At 45.8% G+C, this 17850-nt stretch overlaps 1 protein-coding gene across 1 annotated transcript; it reads left to right on the forward strand.

The window, feature by feature from the left end:
* Window positions 1-206: 206 nt before the first annotated feature.
* Window positions 207-12486, forward strand: COMTD1 (catechol-O-methyltransferase domain containing 1). Its single transcript, XM_028729123.2, has 7 exons — window positions 207-696; window positions 2529-2656; window positions 4105-4210; window positions 5976-6094; window positions 9424-9478; window positions 9814-9947; window positions 12216-12486. The coding sequence occupies exons 1-7, from the start codon at window positions 231-233 to the stop codon at window positions 12366-12368; spliced, it is 1161 nt and encodes a 386-aa protein (XP_028584956.2). The 5' UTR covers window positions 207-230; the 3' UTR covers window positions 12369-12486.
* Window positions 12487-17850: the final 5364 nt, after the last annotated feature.

The raw sequence follows: 17850 nt of genomic DNA on the forward strand, positions 1-17850 counted from the left end.
GAAAGTTGATATTTGGGGAGGTCGGATAGTTACAATGGAATGGTCTCGGTGGTGGGGTGCACATTTTTATTGTTACTTATTTATGATTATTACTTTGTCAAAACAAAAAATAGTTGTTGTTTTTTTTTTAAAAAAAAGTTGTTCGACAGCGGAAGAAACACCCTCGTGAGGTTGCGGACTCTCCTTCCTTGGAGGTTTCGAAGCAGAGGTCGGGTGTCCATCTGTCCTGGATGCTTGCGTTCGAGATTCCTGCATCGCAGGGGGGTGGACTAGATGACTCTGAGTGCCCCTCTTGCAACTCTACAATTCGATCGTTCTACGACTGTCCAGGCTTTCAGCCTTTTCGCAGCTGCCGGGTGTCGAGCCTGCGACGCCCCGGTTGTTCTACCGACAAGACCGGTGGGCTTTCCCCTAGTTTTGGCCCTGCGCGCGCGCGCGTGCCCGTCGGCTCAAACCGGGAATTTCCTCTCCCTTCCCGTGACGACAGCAAGGGCTTGCAGGCGTCACGTGAGCGCGGCGGGGAGAAAGTACACTTCGGCGTGCAAAGCTGCAGGAAGCCTCCTCTATCCCTGACACGCTTTCCAAGAAAAACCCAAGAAATAAAAGCCCCCAAAATGCCCGCTTTCAACCTCTCCAAAGAAGCAGTCGTCGGGACTGCAGCGCTTGGGGTGGTTGCTGTTGCTGGATTCCTAATAGGTAAGATCCTGAGACTAAGATGTCCCTTTGTCCTCTGAGTCCGCCTTGGAAGCAGGATCCGCGTGGGCGCCGCCCTGTTGCGCGTTCGCCAGCGGCCCCACGGCTTGTTGCGCGCGTGACCCGGGCGAGGGTGGAGTCGTGGGTGGGCTGGGTGGCAGGAGGGGCAACCCAAACCCTAATGAGCTCATGGGTTTAGGGTTGGGGCAAGCCCCAGTCTCCCTTTAACAGGACAAACTGAGGGAGTGCAGGATGCTGACACTATGTGACACCCAAAAAGGGGAAAATAGGTAAAGGGCCCCTGGATGGTTAAGTACGGGGTATGGCCCTCATCTCACTTTCAGGCCGAAGGAGCCAGCGTTTGTCCACAGACAGCTTTCCGGGTCATGTGGCCAGCATGACTAAACCGCTTCTGGCGCAACAGGACACCGTGACGGAAACCAGAGCACATGGAAACGCCATTTACCTTCCCGCCACAGCGGTACCTATTTATCTACTTGCACTGGCATGCTTTCTTTTTTAAAAATGGATTTTTATTAAAGATTTTTTTGGTTACAAAAGTATGTGCAATGTCTCTTTTTTCAAGTAACATTTTTTACAGATCAGTTTCATTTGTTGAGACATTAGGAAGAAAGGGGGGAAAGAGGTGGAGGGGGAAAAGGTGAGTGGGGGTGGGGTGGGGTAGTGATGTTTCTATTTTACTTAATATATGTGGGGTTTTGTGTCAGGGTCACTTGTGCAGGTTCTCTGGTGTGTTTCTTTGGTGGTGAGAGAGGTTGGGGTTGGCCTAGGGTGCGGCTGTTTGTTTGTGATTGGCTGTGGTGATCTTTGTTTTCATGTGTGAGTGGGGTGGGTGGGTGTTTTGGATCAAGTTAGCCATATTGATTTGTATGTTGTTGTTGGATTTTTGTCGTTGTCTTGTTGGGCTGTGTGTATGATAAAGGGGAGCCTTCATGAAGGCGTCTTCTTCTATTTGTCCCCGTGTCAGTTTCAGTTTATTGGTTAATTTTTCTAGTAAGGCTGCTTCCCATACTATTTGGTACCATTGGTCCATGCTTACTCCTGACAGGTCTCTCCAGTGTCTGGTTATGATGTTCACTGGCATGCTTTCAAACTGCTAGGTTAGCAGGAGCTGGGACAGAGCAACGGGAGCTCACCCCGTCATGGGGATTTGAACCGCCGATCTTCTGACTGGCAAGTCCAAGAGGCTCAGTGGTTTAGACCTGCGCCACCCATGTCCCTTGTCTGCTCAAACAAACATTTTTTGGAAGCCGAACATCTGACGCAGCTTCCAATTGAGTGCAGGAAGCTCCTGCAGCCAATTAGAAGACACGCCTTGGTTTTCAAATGGTTTTGGGAGTTGAACGGACTCCCGGAACAGATTTAAGTTCGAGAACCAAGGTACCACTGTATAGTGTAACAGCCCTCCTGTTCAAGGCTGGATGGAGCTTGGGAAAAGGACATCATAGCAGAGGTTCACTGTAGTGCTATGGTGCGCTGTTCAGTTTGGGGGGCTGTGGAAAATTCATATTGCGGCAATCTGCATGCTCCCAGTCCTGTGATGCCTTTCTATAGGGAAGAGTGTGGGGCACAGCCTTGATCTCTACTGCCCCTGTCCTAGGGCTCTTGTGCTTTGATGTACACACTGAGTTTGGGGTGAGCTTTACCATTAACTTCCACGAAGAAGACAGGCCTGTAAATGGGCAGATCTGCCTCCACCATTGAAGTGAATGGGGAAACCCTTAGGTGCAAGGGAGTGATGTGTGCATGCAGCCACACCAGAAATCTTTGGAAGCTTACGGGTTTGTATGCTTGTCTTATTTCTTTCCCAAAAGGCAGAAGATATTCAGGCCTTCCCTTTGGAACTCCCAAAAGCCGTTTCCGAGGGAAAAACAGCCCATTACTGCAGTACGTACTGGATCACTCCTTGAGGGAGCACCCGGCTTTGAAGAAGCTAAGATTGGTAAGTATGTCTTTCTATTGGGTCTATCTTCCCAACTTCAGCTCCCACATAAGTGCTCTGTTCAGAGTCCACTTAGGAACTTGCTCATGCCCAGAACTGGGTTTTGTCTTCTCCATGAGATGATAAGGATAGACATCCCAGAAAAAATATATGGTTGTTTATTTTCTGCAACGGTTTCCTTTCGCATCAGAACCGCGTTGTCTCAAGGAAAAGGTATATGGGGCCCACAATGAAACCCACGAGCTCCGCCCCATGTTTCTGTGCTGTATCCACCAGATAATTCCCATATAGCCTTCTAAAAAACAATAGAATATCAGTAAAGACCAGGACCCCCCCCCTTTCCCCCTGTAAATGTGGCCATGCTGGGTTCCATTGCAAGTGGAGGCGCACGGTGGTTGATCGAATGCTGACTCAAGACAAGAGAGAGAGGTGCTCAGTTAGGTTTCTCCCCAACCTGCTAGTCTTGTTTGTGGAGGAATTTAGCATTTGCTTTCCTGAGAGAACTTTGCATCATGTTGTGTTCCTTTGAAGTGGTACTGCTAAGCCGCAGTGAGAAGTAGGCCATATCCTGGCGTGGACCCTTGCCGCTGTGAACTCAATTCTAAATACCCTTGCAATTCTAAGTAGCCCTATTTAATGCAACAAGAGTGCCTGGCGTGCTCTGGTCCATGGGGTCACGAAGAGTCAGACACGACTAAACAACAACAAATGCAACAAGGCTGACCTATAGGTACTTTCTAGGAGCTTGCGACAGCTGAACCTCTCATTGTAGTGAATATTAATTCACGTAACCACTGGCGGACGAAGAGAGGTGCGGGGGGAGCGCACCACCCTCAGCAGCGCGATCTCAGTGGGGCGCCATCGCGGTTCCCCCCCGCCCGTGCTGGGTGCCACACCCCAAGGATGCCCTGCGCCCGCCTGCTCTCCGCCCCCTGGTGCCAGAGCATGAAGCTTCGCCACTGCACGTAACAGTTTTGAAAATGTGTATCCCTGTGTTACCTGTCTATTCAGTCATGGATCAATAGTTTCCCCACTCCCCTGCTATTCAGTGTATAGCCTTTACAATTATTATTGTGATTATTATTATTCGTCAGAGTTATCGGTTGCTTTTTCTTTGCTAAAGGCAACTCAAATGACTTACAGCCAAAGACTTTATGCAGAAGCAGGGCTTTTTTTCAGCCGGAACTTGCCCGAACTCAGGTGGCCACCATTGGCATTCTAAGAGAACAGGGGTGGCATTCGTGGACAGTTCCGGCACCTCTTTTTCTAGAAAAAAAATAGCACTGTGCAGAAGGTTATTGTCATTTCTCTGGTCATGCAAATGGAGAAATCAGCCAAAGGCAAATTGTGTTCACATGCACAAATAGCCCCCACCCCCATAATAACTTATAGCACTGGTTACCGATCAGTAAGTTAGTAACTTGTAATAAGCTGATGTTCTTTTCTAGGTTACTTGGAACCTTCCCAATAAAAATATGATGGTGTCTATTGACGAGGCCCAGCTTTTGGCCAACCTGGCGAGGCTGATCAAAGCAAAGAAGGTCATTGAAGTAGGTAAGTCATTCTGTTTATGCAGGGATGGCTCCAGAATGATCTGTAGGCTGAATTGCAGGATCTGAGGGTCATGTGGCTGTTGCCTGCTAATCACATCTGGAAGAGAAGTGACCTTATGTCCACTAGAAGTCTGGCATCCAGTCACTTTCTTTCTTTTTTTAAAAAAAAAATTCATTGACTTTTTTTTTAAAAAAATCCACATAAAAATTCCAGTGCATTAGAGAGAGTGAGTCAACATCCCATCCTATTTTCCACAATGTTTTTCTTATCTCCCCTGTGCTGCATCTTGTCTTCCCTCTTTTTTAACGTAGTTAAATCTTTCATTCTTTCTGTTGCTCATAGTTTGAAACCTGCTGGCAGGTTCTTCGTGCTATAATATTTCTTCAAATAATCTGAAAAAGGTTTCCATTCGTCAAAATAAAAAACACCAGTCATCATTAGATTCTCGTATTTTAGCTGTTAGCTTGGCTGATTCAACATAGCCCGTTACTTTGCTTAGCATCCAACCACTTTCTAGTTTCTGTTCTTTGGCCACTACATTTGGCTTGACTCTAAAGATCCCCGTGTTCTTTTCAGGCTGTGGACTGAGGCAGAGGAACAAATACTCCCAATTCTGCAACAAACATTTGTTCTTTTAGAATTTCTGTGACTTTCTCAGCATTCAATCCCTGGCCCTCCACCTAAAAACGTTGCATTGGTTTCTCCAAAGAATGCTGTCTCCTGCCTGAACCCTGTCTGAATTATCCTAGCTTCTTTGAGCTGAGCTGGCCAGGGCAATGTTGAATGGAAGCCTAGCACTGAGCAGGCTGCAACCTCTTAGGCCAACCACTCTGAGAAGTTTTATTTTTCCAGGAAGTGGCTTCCGAACTGCGCTGCGTCCCAGACCATATTGTAGTCCCAAACTTGCCGCAGCTCCTGCAAACGTACATTGGCTGCGGTTAGATTGCTCTGAGTGTTGTGAAGTCGCAAGGGCAAACACTATAAATAAGTAAGCATTGAATAATTGCATTTCAGGGCTTAATCCACGGTCAAGAGCACCATGCTGAGCTGCTTACAGGAAGGGCACGGCAGGGCCAAATGAGAGACAAGCAAAGTCTCACAGGCTGCATGGGTGGAAAAAAACACTTGGCACGCAAGTTTCAGTTGGGCCGCCTCTGCCACCAGCTCCGCTTCTGCATTAGTTACTAGAGACTGCGAGATAATTCGGGGTGGGGCAGAGGAGAGCAATTTGTGGGTTTTGCAGAGACATCCCAAGCATCTGTGCAGGATTGGTCCTTGGACAAAGGACCAAGAGATTTGTGGAGCCTACTTCTCCCTCCCTCTCTCTCTCTGCTGTAGCTGTCTCATGACACAATGGCATTCTCAAAATAGGACATGAAAATATTCAAAACCCTACCAGAGAAGAATGGCAGATCAAGTTGATGGATTATGCCAAAATGGCCAAAATGATCGGAAGAATCAGAAATCGGGAAGACCAAAATTTTAATAAGGAATGGGGAAATTTTATAATTTATCTTAAAAACCATTGTAAACAGTTAAAATCGTTAGTAGGATTGGAATAACCCACCCAAGAGGCCAGGATATTATTTTTAATATTTTTCTCTCTTTGTAAACAAGTACTGAGGACACGCACATTCTCTCATGCCTGGAAGAGGTTGTGTTAAGATACCAGTTAAGAATGGGATCTAGAATTCATGGAACTCTCTGTGTCGCAGAAATAGGAACCAGGCTCCGACAACTGCCTGTAATTCCTGGTGTGTTTCAGGTGTCTTTACAGGGTACAATGCCTTAAACATGGCTCTGGTCATACCCGAGGATGGCAGAGTCGTCGCCTGCGATATAAGCGAAGATTATGCCAATATCGGAAAGCCAGTGTGGAAAGAGGTAAATGAGCTGCGCCGGCACACCTGAGGATTGGGAGACCTGAGAACCAGAGCTAAGCAACATATTACATGGGAGATCTGTCATTTCAGGCATTGGTTGTCTTAGCTTTTAACTCTGAATCAAATGCAGGGAAGTACGGATTTGGTTGGCGCAGCTGGGCTTATAAGAGTATATAAACCTCTCCCCTTGATGCTGTTTCCTTCTATCTAAATCAGTGGTTCCCAGCCTTTTTTTGGCCATGCCCCATCTAAGCATCTCTAAAATCCTGATTCTGCCCCCCCCCCCCGGTGACATATACTGTATTTTTCGCTCTATAAGACGCACCAGACCACAAGACGCACCTAGTTTTTGGAGGAGGAAAACAATAAAAAAAATATTCTGAATCTCAGAAGCCAGAAGAGCAAGAGGGATCGCTGTGCAGTGAAAGCAGCAATCCCTCTTGCTGTTCTGGCTTCTGGAATAGCTGTGCAGCCTGCATTCGCTCCATAAGACGCACACACATTTCCCCTTACTTTTTAGGAGGGACAAAGTGAGTCTTATAGAGCAAAAAATACGTTAATTCTTACTATGGATAAATCACGAATTTCCTGAGGTATCTGAATTCCTGCTGATCACCAGTGCTCAGAGCAGGGGGAAATTCCACAACTGTTGACTGAGTGCTCCCAGAGCACTACTCCCCCTGAATGCGCCCAATGTGTTTTCTGTTTAGATAACCTTTTCTGTTTAGATAACCTCTCCATTGCCACCAGCTGACTGCCGTGTACATGCCAATTTTAATTTTAAAAATGTTTATGTCACAAAATATCTTTATATACCCTGTATGAGGCCCCTAGAATCATAAGAAATGTGCAAAAAAATCAAAAAAATCACTGCTAATAACTCATTCTCGAATTGCCCCCCTTAAAAATCAAGTTGCCCCCCCCTGTGGGGCATGTGTCCCACATTGGGAACAACAGAGCTAAATCTTCTCCTCCCCACCCCCTGGCAATCTGCTATTGGCCCTGTAGAAATACAACTGCCGAAGTGTTATTTGGCACTTACTCAGGTAACTGCTTGCGAAATAATGTTGCAGCCACTCCCTAGCAATAATGGCTACATTACCAGTAACTGATGCTGGCACCATTAGCGTCCCACAAAGTACAGAATGTCTGCGGTCACCATTTTACAAGTGCCAAAGCATCTTTATGCTCCATAAGTGATGCCGCTGTGATGCATTGGTTTAAAATCTTTGCTCTACCTAGTAAAGGTAAAGGACCCCTGGATCGTTAAGTCCACTCAAAGGCGACTATGGGGTTGCGGCGCTCATCTCGCTTTCAGGCCAAGGGAGCCAGCATTTGTCCATAGACAGCTTTCCGGGTCATGTGGCCAGCATGACTAAACTGCTTCTGGCGCAACGGGACACTGTGACAGAAACCAGAGCGCACGGAAATGCCGTTTATCTTCCCACCGCAGCAGTATCTATTTATCTACTTGCACTGGCATGCGTTCAAATTGCTAAGTTGGCAGGAACTGGGACAGAGCAACAGGAGCTCACTCCATTGCAGGGATTCGAACCGCCGACTTTCTGATCAGCTAGCCCAAGAGGCTCAGTGGTTTAGACCACAGCGCCCCCCGCGTCCAAATGTTGCATTCCGTCTTAGGGCATTGGAGACGATCTTGCCGGATGTCAAATCCTGTTTTAAATCCTCCCTCTTAACTTCAGTGGAAGAGATTGAAACATATGCTTGATGCTTTTCTCGAAATATGAGGACTTTCCCCCCTTTTCTGCACGTACATAGCGCAATATTTTTTATCTGAAACTGGTTCTCACCCACTGCCAAGTGTATCCACGGCATATGGTTGCATGGCATGGGTGCCTAAGAGGGCAGGAGTGGCTGAGCTGGCGCCGCTCAGATGCTGTTAAACTGCAGCACCTTCAGCCATGAGGGCAATACTCAGGGATGCTGGGACTTGTAGTTCAGCAATATCTGCCACAGGGCATTGCCTCTGACGTAGCGCTATTTTTGTAGATTTTCTTGTGTTCTGAAAGCTGAGCATTCCCATCCTGTAACAGGCAAAGAAATAAAAAAAACCTGCTTATCTCATCAGAGGAGTTAGCGGCCTCTTCCTCCTCCTCCTCCTCCTCCTCCTCCAATAATTAAATAAGTAGAAATTAAAAAGCAAAGAAAAAAGGGTGCGCCATTTCCTTGCCCAGTCATGCCCCACAATTTTTTTCGTAAGGGGAAATGTGGATATGACTTATATCAACTATCAGCCAACTGGCTTCCATTTGGCAGCGTCCTCTGTGTTTTCACGTTCAGCCCTGAAACAAAGTGATTTCAGAATTTGTGACTTTGGCGGTTTGCCTAAGATTGCTGGAGAAAGGATCCAGGAGGTAATGGTTTGTAGCCTCCAGCTAAGCCACAGCTGAACCACTCAGCTTTTATTTCCACCACCTCTCTGTTTTTCCTCTCAACTCTGATTTCCCAAATCCAGGGATTTAGTGAATTCTGTAAACAACCACCTACCTGGTCAGTTGTGGCAAAAAGGAAACTTTGCAGAAGTTGGGTTTTTTAGGCCACAAGCAATGTACCGTATTTTTTGCTCTATAAGACTCACTTTTTCCCTCCTAAAAAGTAAGGGGAAATGTGTGTGTGTCTTATGGAGCGAATGCAGGCTGCACAGCTATCCCAGAAGCCAGAAAAAGCAAGAGGGATTGCTGCTTTCACTGCGCAGTGATCCCTCTTGCTGTTCTGGCTTCTGAGATTCAGAATATTTTTTTCTTATTTTCCTCCTCCAAAAACTAGGTGCATCTTATGGTCTGGTGTGTCTTATAGAGCGAGAAATACGGTATATAGGTGGCCCATAAAGCTTGCTTTGGGCTAATAACTCTTGTGGAGAGTGGTTTAATGTTCCACATAATCTTCCCAGTACTCCAATTCACAGACCAGATGAAGACCTCTTAACCTTGGCCTTCAAGCAGAGCAAATGATATCCAATGAAATGGAGAAATTACATATGAAAAGACATTGATTTTATCAGGCCCTTCTCAAAATCACCTATAGTACAGTCATACCTTGGATCCTGAATGCCCTGGAACTCGAGACGTTTTGGCTCCCAAACGCCACAAACGCCACAAGTCATTGTTCCAGTTTGCGAATGTTCTTTTGGAACCCAAACATCTGATGGGACTTCCGTGGCTTTTGATTGGCTGCAAGAGCTTCCTGCAGCCAATCAGAAGCCACGATTTGGTTTTCAAACGTTTTGGAAGTTAAACTGACTTCTGGAACGGATTCCGTTCGACTTCCAGTGTTCCTAGGAAATAACCTTTTACCCCTCTCTCACTTCAGGCAAGAGTGGATCACAAAATTGACCTCCGGATAAAGCCGGCCAGCCAAACACTAGGTATGTCAATAATGCCTGGAAATTATAGAATGTGCAGCTGAATTGTGACATGTCATAGTGGTTGAGAAGAGTAGATAACAAAATGGGTTTACCAGTTTAGTGGTGTGTCAGGAGAGTGGCTTAAAAAGTGTTGTTTTTTCATACAGGATGGTTTGCTTTTTGTTGGCCCCTCACCTCTGAAATGTCAACTTACACAAAATCAAACAATATTATGGCACAGCGCTATTGTACATTAGGCAATGCTAATGGGAGGAGTCTGCTAATTTCACTGAAACTGAACTGTCCTATAGATGTTTCCTATTTGAAATGAAATTGTCCTTTTTTTTAATGTCTAGATGAACTTCTGGCAAATGGCGAAGCTGGGACATTTGACTTTGCTTTCATAGATGCTAACAAAGATGGCTACAACGACTACTATGAAAGATGCTTACAGCTCGTGAGAAAAGGAGGAATAATAGCAATTGATAATGTAAGCACAGGATGCTTCCTCAAGAAAGTCTCGTGGCAAATTAAAAGTTCTTAACAAATTCATTGGAGCATAGGTATTGGTGGAGCCTGTTTGACAATCAAATACTAAATCATTTCAAAGAATTCCAACAGATAATATGATTATATGGACACTATAGAATCATTGAATTGTAGAGTTTTCAAAGAGGGGCAGCCAGGGTCATCTAGTCCAACCCCCTGTGATGCAGGAATCTCAGCTAAAGCATCCACGACAAGAGGGCCTTCAATCCTCTGCTTAGAAACCACCAAGGAAGAAGAGTCCACAAACTTGTTGAAGTCCGCTCAATTGTCAAAACAGCTCTTAATGTCAGAAAGCTCTTCCTGGTGTTTAGTCAAAATTTCCTTTCTTGTAATTTGAAGCCATTGTTACAGGTCCTACCCTCCAGAGCAGGAGGAAGCTAGCTTGTTCCATCTTCCATGTAACAGCCCTTTAGATACCATATTTTTCACTCTATAGGGCGCACCGGACTATTGGGCGCACCTAGTTTTTTTTGGGGGGGAGAATAGCCACACACAAGCTCTCCAGCCGGGAGAGGCTGCGGCGGCTTTGGCAGAAGCCAAGACAGCGAGCGGGATGGATCCCGCTCGCTGTCTTGGCTTCATTTTTAGCCACGGGGCTGGGGCGGGGGAATCCCGAACTTCCCCCGACCCCAGCCCCCAGAACAGGTCCAGGAGTGGCAGCAAGGTTGCGCACAGCCTTGCCGCTGCTCCCGGAGCTTGCGGGCTGGGTTAGCGCTCCGAAGGTTTGCGGATAGCTGCCTGAAGCCCGGGGAGCGCAGTGGGAGTTGGCACTGTGCTCCCCGGGCTTCAGGCTGCAGGCTTCTATCCGCAAGCCTTTGGAGCCCGGCGGGAACTCCCGCCGGGCTCCAAAGGCTTGCGGATAGCTGCCCAGAGCCCGGGGTGTGCAGTGCTGCGCTCCCCAGGCTTCGGGCTGCAGGCTGCTATCCGCAAGCCTTCAGAGCCCGGCGGGCACTCCCGCCACGCTCTGAAGGCTTGCGGATAGCTTCCTGAAGCCTGGAGAGCGAGAGGGGTCAGTGCGCACCGACCCCTCTCGCTCTCCAGGCTTCAGCGAAAGCCTGCATTCGCTCCATAGGACGCACACACATTTCCCCTTCATTTTTGGAGGGGGAAAAGTGTGTCCTATAGAGCGAAAAATACGGTATTTGGAGATGGCTATCATATCTTTTCTCAGTTTCCTCTTCACCAAGCTGGAACATTCCCAGTTCCTTCAACCGTTCCTCATAAGGCTTGGCTTCTAGACCCTTCATCACCTTGGTCGCCCTCCTCTGCACACGTTCCAGCTTGTCAATATTCTTACATTGTGGTGCCCAGAACTAGACATATTATTCCAGGTGTGGCCTGACTCCAGGCGTGGCAGAATAGAGCAGGACTATGACTTCCCTTGATCTGGACACTCGACTTTTGTTGATGCATAGCGTCCAGAGCAAGGGAAGTCCTAGAAGCCACTCCCTTATTTTTGGGTGACAGCTTTAAAGTGATAGGCCCTCAGTCACATGAGTATGTTTTACGGGGAAAAGACTGGTGGTGGTGGACAGAGGGCACATATTATGCCTTTACTAACAGGAAGGAAAGGAGGAGAAGGGGGAAAGCATTTGGAACTTTGTTGGGAAGGGAATTATCTCTTGTATCTTAAAAAAATCTCAGTTACTATTAGTCAATTTTGTACTGGGGGGAAAAGACTAAAAGTACAGTCCTTATTTGGGAGTAAGACCGCTTGACTCAACTTATGAGCAAAGATTGAAATATAGAAGGCCTTCTCGGTAGTGGCACCCGCCCTGTGGAACGCCCTCCCATCAGATGTCAAGGAAATAAACAACTATCTGACTTTTAGAAGACATCGGATGGCAGCCCTGTTCAGGGAAGTTTTTAATGTTTGATGTTTTATCGTGTTTTAATATTCTGTTGGGAGCCGCCCAGAGTGGCTGGGGAAACCCAGTCTGATGGGTGGGATAAAAATATATCGTCGTTGTCATTAGATGGCTTAAATCTCATTTTCAGAGCTACAGACTATACTTTTTAAGGAGTATTTTGGGAAAGGGGCTGTTTGTTTCAAATCTGGTGGTACATTGGTCAGACTCCAATGGCAGGCCCTAAATATAAGGATAAAATATAATGTAAATATAAGGATAAAAGGTGCGCTGTGCTGTGTTTTTCTTGTAAAAGTAAGTATACGATTTCTCTCCCCTGCCCTCCCCACCCTTTCTAATAGGTGTTGTGGTCGGGGAGAGTCCTTAAGCCAGCCAAAGATGATCTGGATGGCCAGCACCTCCATCAGTTGAATGAGAAGATCTTCCGTGATCCGCGAGTGAATATTAGCATGCTCAACATTGGCGATGGGGTGACGTTGGCATTTAAGCTGTAGAAGAGAAGCCCAGATGCTGTAGATGGGCTGGGCCCTCTAATCATGGGAACATTGAAGATGAAATGATGTATATTTTTGACCTCGTCTCAATAAAATAGCCTAGACTTGAAATCAGCAACCGACATAGACGAGTTCCTTCTTTTCTCTATCGCAGTCACGGCTGAAAATCATGGAGGGCGCAGGAAAACTGTATTTTGCATGTTCTCAGTGGGGGGGGGAGCTCCTATTTTCACATGCAAAATCATACAATGAAAATAAGCTTCAAAATACCCAAGGTGTTTCCAGGACACATTGGACACCAGTTGCTTAAATGAGCAATTCATGTTGGTAGGTAGGTAAACTGCTTCGGTCTTCGTATGGTTGAAAGCTCCAAAGCATAGAAAATTGCATGTTGGGGAGGGGTTGTAGACTAGTCTCCCCAGTATGATGATGATGATGATGATGATGTTGTTTAAATTATTTATTTGGTTCTTCAACTTAAAATTTTACAGAGATATATCAAACATAAATCATAAAAACAAGATTCCAAGGGATCTCCTGGACTTCCATCCTCCCCTTTGTGGGTCCTTTTATTATTCATTTCCCCCCACATCTTTTATGTTCATCCAAACCCTTTACCTCTTCCATTATATCCAGAATAAACCTTAAATTACAAGTGATATTCCAATCCTACTAATGATTTTAACTGTTTATAAATTTTCCCCACTCCTTATTCAAATTTTGGTCTTCCTGATTTCTAACTCTTCCGGTCATTTTAGCCATTTCAGCATTGTCCATTAACTTCATCTGCCATTCTCCTCTGGTAGGGACTTTATCTTCTTTCCATCTCTGGGCCAGTAACATCCGTGCAGCTGTGGGTCACATACATAAATAGTCTTTTCTTTGGGATTTCGGCACCTCATTTTTTATTTTCTTTGTGTGGTGGATTTTATATACGTAAGATTGACCATGGTTTACTGCATTTACAAGAAAACCACTCCTCCTCCTGGCTCGCTGAAGAGGAAACAAACCAGGCTTTGTGCCTTACTGTTGTGTCTGAACTAGCTTCTCTTCAATGTTGTCCATGGTTGAGGACCCACAGTGATCCCCAACATGCGCTTGGCAGGCTACCTCACAGACAGCAGACGTACCCTCACCCATGGACGGCATTGGGATAAAAGGTAAAGGACCCCTGGATGGTTAAGTCCAGTCCAAGGCGACTATGGCATTGCGGCGCTCATCTCGCTTTCAGCCTGAGGGAGCCGGCGTTTGCAGACAGCTTTCCGGGTCATGTGGCCAGCATGACTAAACCGCTTCTGCCGCAACAGGACACTGTGATGAGTGCCAGAGCGCATGGAAATGCTGTTTACCTTCCCACCACAGCTGTACCTGTTTATTTACTTGCACTGGTGTGCTTTCAAACTGCTAGGTTGGCAGGAGCTGGGACACAGCAACAGGAGCTCACTCCATCACGGGGATTCGAACTGCTGACTTTCTGATCGGCAAGCCCAAGAGGCTCAGTGGTTTAGACCACAGCACCACCAGTGTGGGGCCACTTCTCTCCTACAGTGATCCTTTCTTGTCTTCTACGTTAAAGACATAGAAAGAGCATGTTCATGAAAGGTGCCTCTTTTCTGATCCCATAGTTGCCATTAGGAAAGACCCACAATGCCCAGCTAGGCCACCAGTCGATGAACCATCTGTAAACTTGCTGCAAAAGTTAAGAAGGAAGCAGGGTGGAACTGAATACCGAGAATATATTACGCCGCCTCCCATTTCCTCAAAGCGTGGGTGAACCTTGAGCAACTTGTCCCGGGTTGTCTTGCATACATGACTACTAAATATTCCTTGATTCTTTCTTTGATGCTAACGGCATTTTAATCTGCTCTCCATGCCAACCCACTCCAGATATCATGGTTGTGAGTCAGCCTGAGGAGTTTCAGGAAAGCTGTGGCAGGCATGTTTGGATATGCTTTCTGCCGACTCTTCACCAGTAATATAATCACACTTCTCCATCATGAAGGCTTTATGCCTACCTACTCTAGGTATTTGTGTGTGTGTGTGTGTGTGTGTGTGTGTGTGTGTGTGTGTGTGTGTGGAATTTGATCTATGCTGCAAAACCTATTTTGGAGGTGCAAAAACATGGAACTCTCTTGTGCATTCTTCCCTGCCTCTTCGCAAACAGTGGCATGCCGTCCCCGTCCCCCCTATCTGTGTTGGCAGCAGGAGAGAGAGAGATCAACCCTGGTAGATAAGTTGAATTGTTTCAATGCCCAAGAAGAAGTCCCAGTGAGAGAAGAATGGCTACAGAAATTAATGGACCAATGGCAAAACATGTCAGAAGAATAAGAAATCAAGACATCAAGCATTTTATTAAGGAATGGAAATGGTTCCTTGAATATCTACAAACTGCAAACAGATTAGGACATTAGCAGGATTAGTGTAGAAACCTGCAGTTTCAAAAACATCTATGAAAACAGATGAATAAAGGAAGAAGTAGAGATGGTTGTGATATGTGGGGAAAGATGTAAATAAGGAACTGCAGAAAGAGAATGTGAGAATTAGACTTGTTTGTTATAAATGAAAATTAGTATAATAATTATTTATTAAGAGAATTGCCTCAATGTCGTGCCTCTTCATTTGGGCAGTGTCTGCCACCAGATGCAATGTGGGGCCAAGGAACTCCATCCGCACTTAAATGAATGTTGTTGTTGTTTAGTCATGTCCGACTCTTTGTGACCCCATGGACTAGAGCACGCCAGGCACTCCTGTCTTCCACTGCCTCCCGCAGTTTGGTCAAATATGCTGGTAGCTTCGAGAACACTGTCCAACCATCTCATCCTCTGTCGTCCCCTTCTCCTTGTGCCCGCCATCTTTCCCAGCATCAGGGTCTTTTCCAAGGAGTCTTCTCTTCTCACGAGGTGGCCAAAGTATTGGAGCCTCAGCTTCAGGATCTGTCCTTCCAGTGAGCACTCAGGGCTGATTTCCTTAAGAATGGAGAGGTTTGATCTTCTTGCAGTCCATGGGACTCTCAAGAGTCTCCTCCAGCACCATAATTCAGAAGCATCAAATCTTCAGCGATCAGCCTTCTTTATGGTCCAGCTCTCACTTCCATACATCACTAACTTAAATGAATATCCCGATACAAAGGTACACTTCCTGGTTGCCTCAGCAGCAATGCCCTGTGGGCCAAATTAATGTGTCCATGGCAAGCTAACTTAGGAAACCCAGGAAATTTGGGGCAGCGAGGGTGGGAGAAGGGTTTGCAACAGTCTGCAGCTGCCTCACACTGTCAGCACTGTCAGCACTGTAGGGTAACCAGTTGAAAAGAGAGGACAGGGTTCTTGCAGCTTTAACATTTGCTTAGAAGAGGGAATTGGCAAGTTTGGGCAAGAGGGGGCCATTCCAGCGCACGGTGTTGCCGCTTGTCTGCCCCGGGGCAGAGATGGTGAGCATCAAGTCCTCCTCTCTCACCAAGTTTGACCCTGCTGATGTGAGGGTTGACCCCATCAGAAGGCCCCATCGACACACAAGCATGGCTGTCACACAGTGACCCTATGCAGCTGCTCACAGCCTCTGTCATCTACTGCATTAATATAATAATACAATAAGAGTAACTTCTATAAAGTAGGGCTTCAGAAAGAAGGGACTCAGCTAGACTGCTAAAGAAAAAGTGATTTATGTGCGTTGTATGTGCGATATAACATTGTGTGCCACCAGATGGCAACGTGGAGTCCCGTTTTTCCCTACCAGATTTCCCTGTTTAAATTTACAGTGCTTTAGACTGAAACACTTCTTTGATGTGTCTAGATCCAGCCAAGGAATGCACAGTTGTAAAACAGTTGGAAAGAATAAATGAACAATTGTGGTGGTGAGAAACATGCCAAAGGGAGGGATTAATGCACAGTTCCGAACAATGTATTTATTTCTCTCTCTTTTCCATAACAGCGAGTACATAAACTGGCTGCTGTAATATTTATTCCTATTATTGGGAAGTTAAATATTGCCAATAACTCACTGGTTTCGCTCTGCGTTAGGTTTCATATTATAGAGGTTGATTTAAGTTTGTGGAAACGCAAACATTTATCTCTTCCTCTCGTTCATATTACCCTCCTGAGTTCCAAGCAAATTGTGCCTACTTATATTTTATGATTTTGAGATAATTAAAATATTTTATGAAGGCAACTAAAAAATAAAATAAAAACCCTCCCCAGAGTTAGCGGCAAGACTATTGATTGACTAGCGCTTTACTGCAAAGGGGGTGAGGTGGCGATGAATCATGCTTTAAAGGCTTCTAAGTTTCCTTTCATTGACACGCTAAACACAGCAACCTCCTACACTGCTAAGGCTCCTGGGGGAAGCTGAACATTCACAACATTTACTGATAGCGCCACACCAGAGTTACTAAAAATAATTCATGTTCGGGCCTCGCTGCCAGTTTTGGAAATAAACGCCAAACAGCTGCAAACATTTATACTGTAGTGGGGTTTTTGACCCATAAAATAATACAGCAAGGAAGAAACAAATAAAAGAAAATTTGCGAAGCTTTCTGTATTTTTGTACTTTGGTAACCTGATAAAGGTACCGGTACGTATAGTAAAAGCTATGGTTTTCCCAGTAGTGATGTATGGAAGTGAGAGCTGGACCATAAAGAAGGCTGATCGCCGAAGAATTGATGCTTTTGAATTATGGTGCTGGAGGAGACTCTTGAGAGTCCCATGGACTGCAAGAAGATCAAACCTCTCCATTCTGAAGGAAATCAGCCCTGAGTGCTCACTGGAAGGGCAGATCCTGAAGCGGAGGCTCCAATACTTTGGCCACCTCATGAGAGGAGAAGACTCCCTGGAAAAGACCCTGATGTTGGGGGAAATGGAGGGCACAAGGAGAAGGGGACGACAGAAGACGAGATGGTTGGACAGTATTCTCGAAGCTACCAGCATGAGTTTGACCAAACTGCGGGAGGCAGTGGAAGACAGGAGTGCCTGGCGTGCTCTGGTCCATGGGGTCATGAAGAGTAGGACACGACTAAACGACTAAACAACAACAAACCCGATAAAATATTTAAAAAAACAAATTTTTAAAAATGAATGAAATGACATGTGCGGGGAGCAGGGACCAGTTTGTAAAAACTTAAGAGTCAAAGAATTGGAAGGTACCCCTAGGGTCTTCTAGTCCAACCCCATATTCTACCTGGCATGGGACTCAAACCCACAACTATGAGATTAAAAGTCTCGCAATCTACCAAGTGAGCTATATGTTCCTACTGAAATGGAATAGAGTCTCTTACCACGGAACGGGTTCACTTTGACTCTTTTAATACAAAAAAAGTTGAATGGAACGAGGTTTGCTTCATAGGGGAGGGGTAAAATTGGCAGTGCCATTTCTCACATCCGTATCAATTTCCACACATTCCCGTCTTTTCACAGTATTCCCTGTTGTTCCGTTGCTTGCCATCCACACCCATAAGTGTACCTAGGGTGTGATTTGTTTTTTTTAATATTCT

The sequence above is a fragment of the Podarcis muralis genome, chromosome 6, assembly GCF_964188315.1.
Source record: "Podarcis muralis chromosome 6, rPodMur119.hap1.1, whole genome shotgun sequence".
In the NCBI taxonomy this organism is placed as follows: Eukaryota; Metazoa; Chordata; class Lepidosauria; order Squamata; family Lacertidae; genus Podarcis; species Podarcis muralis.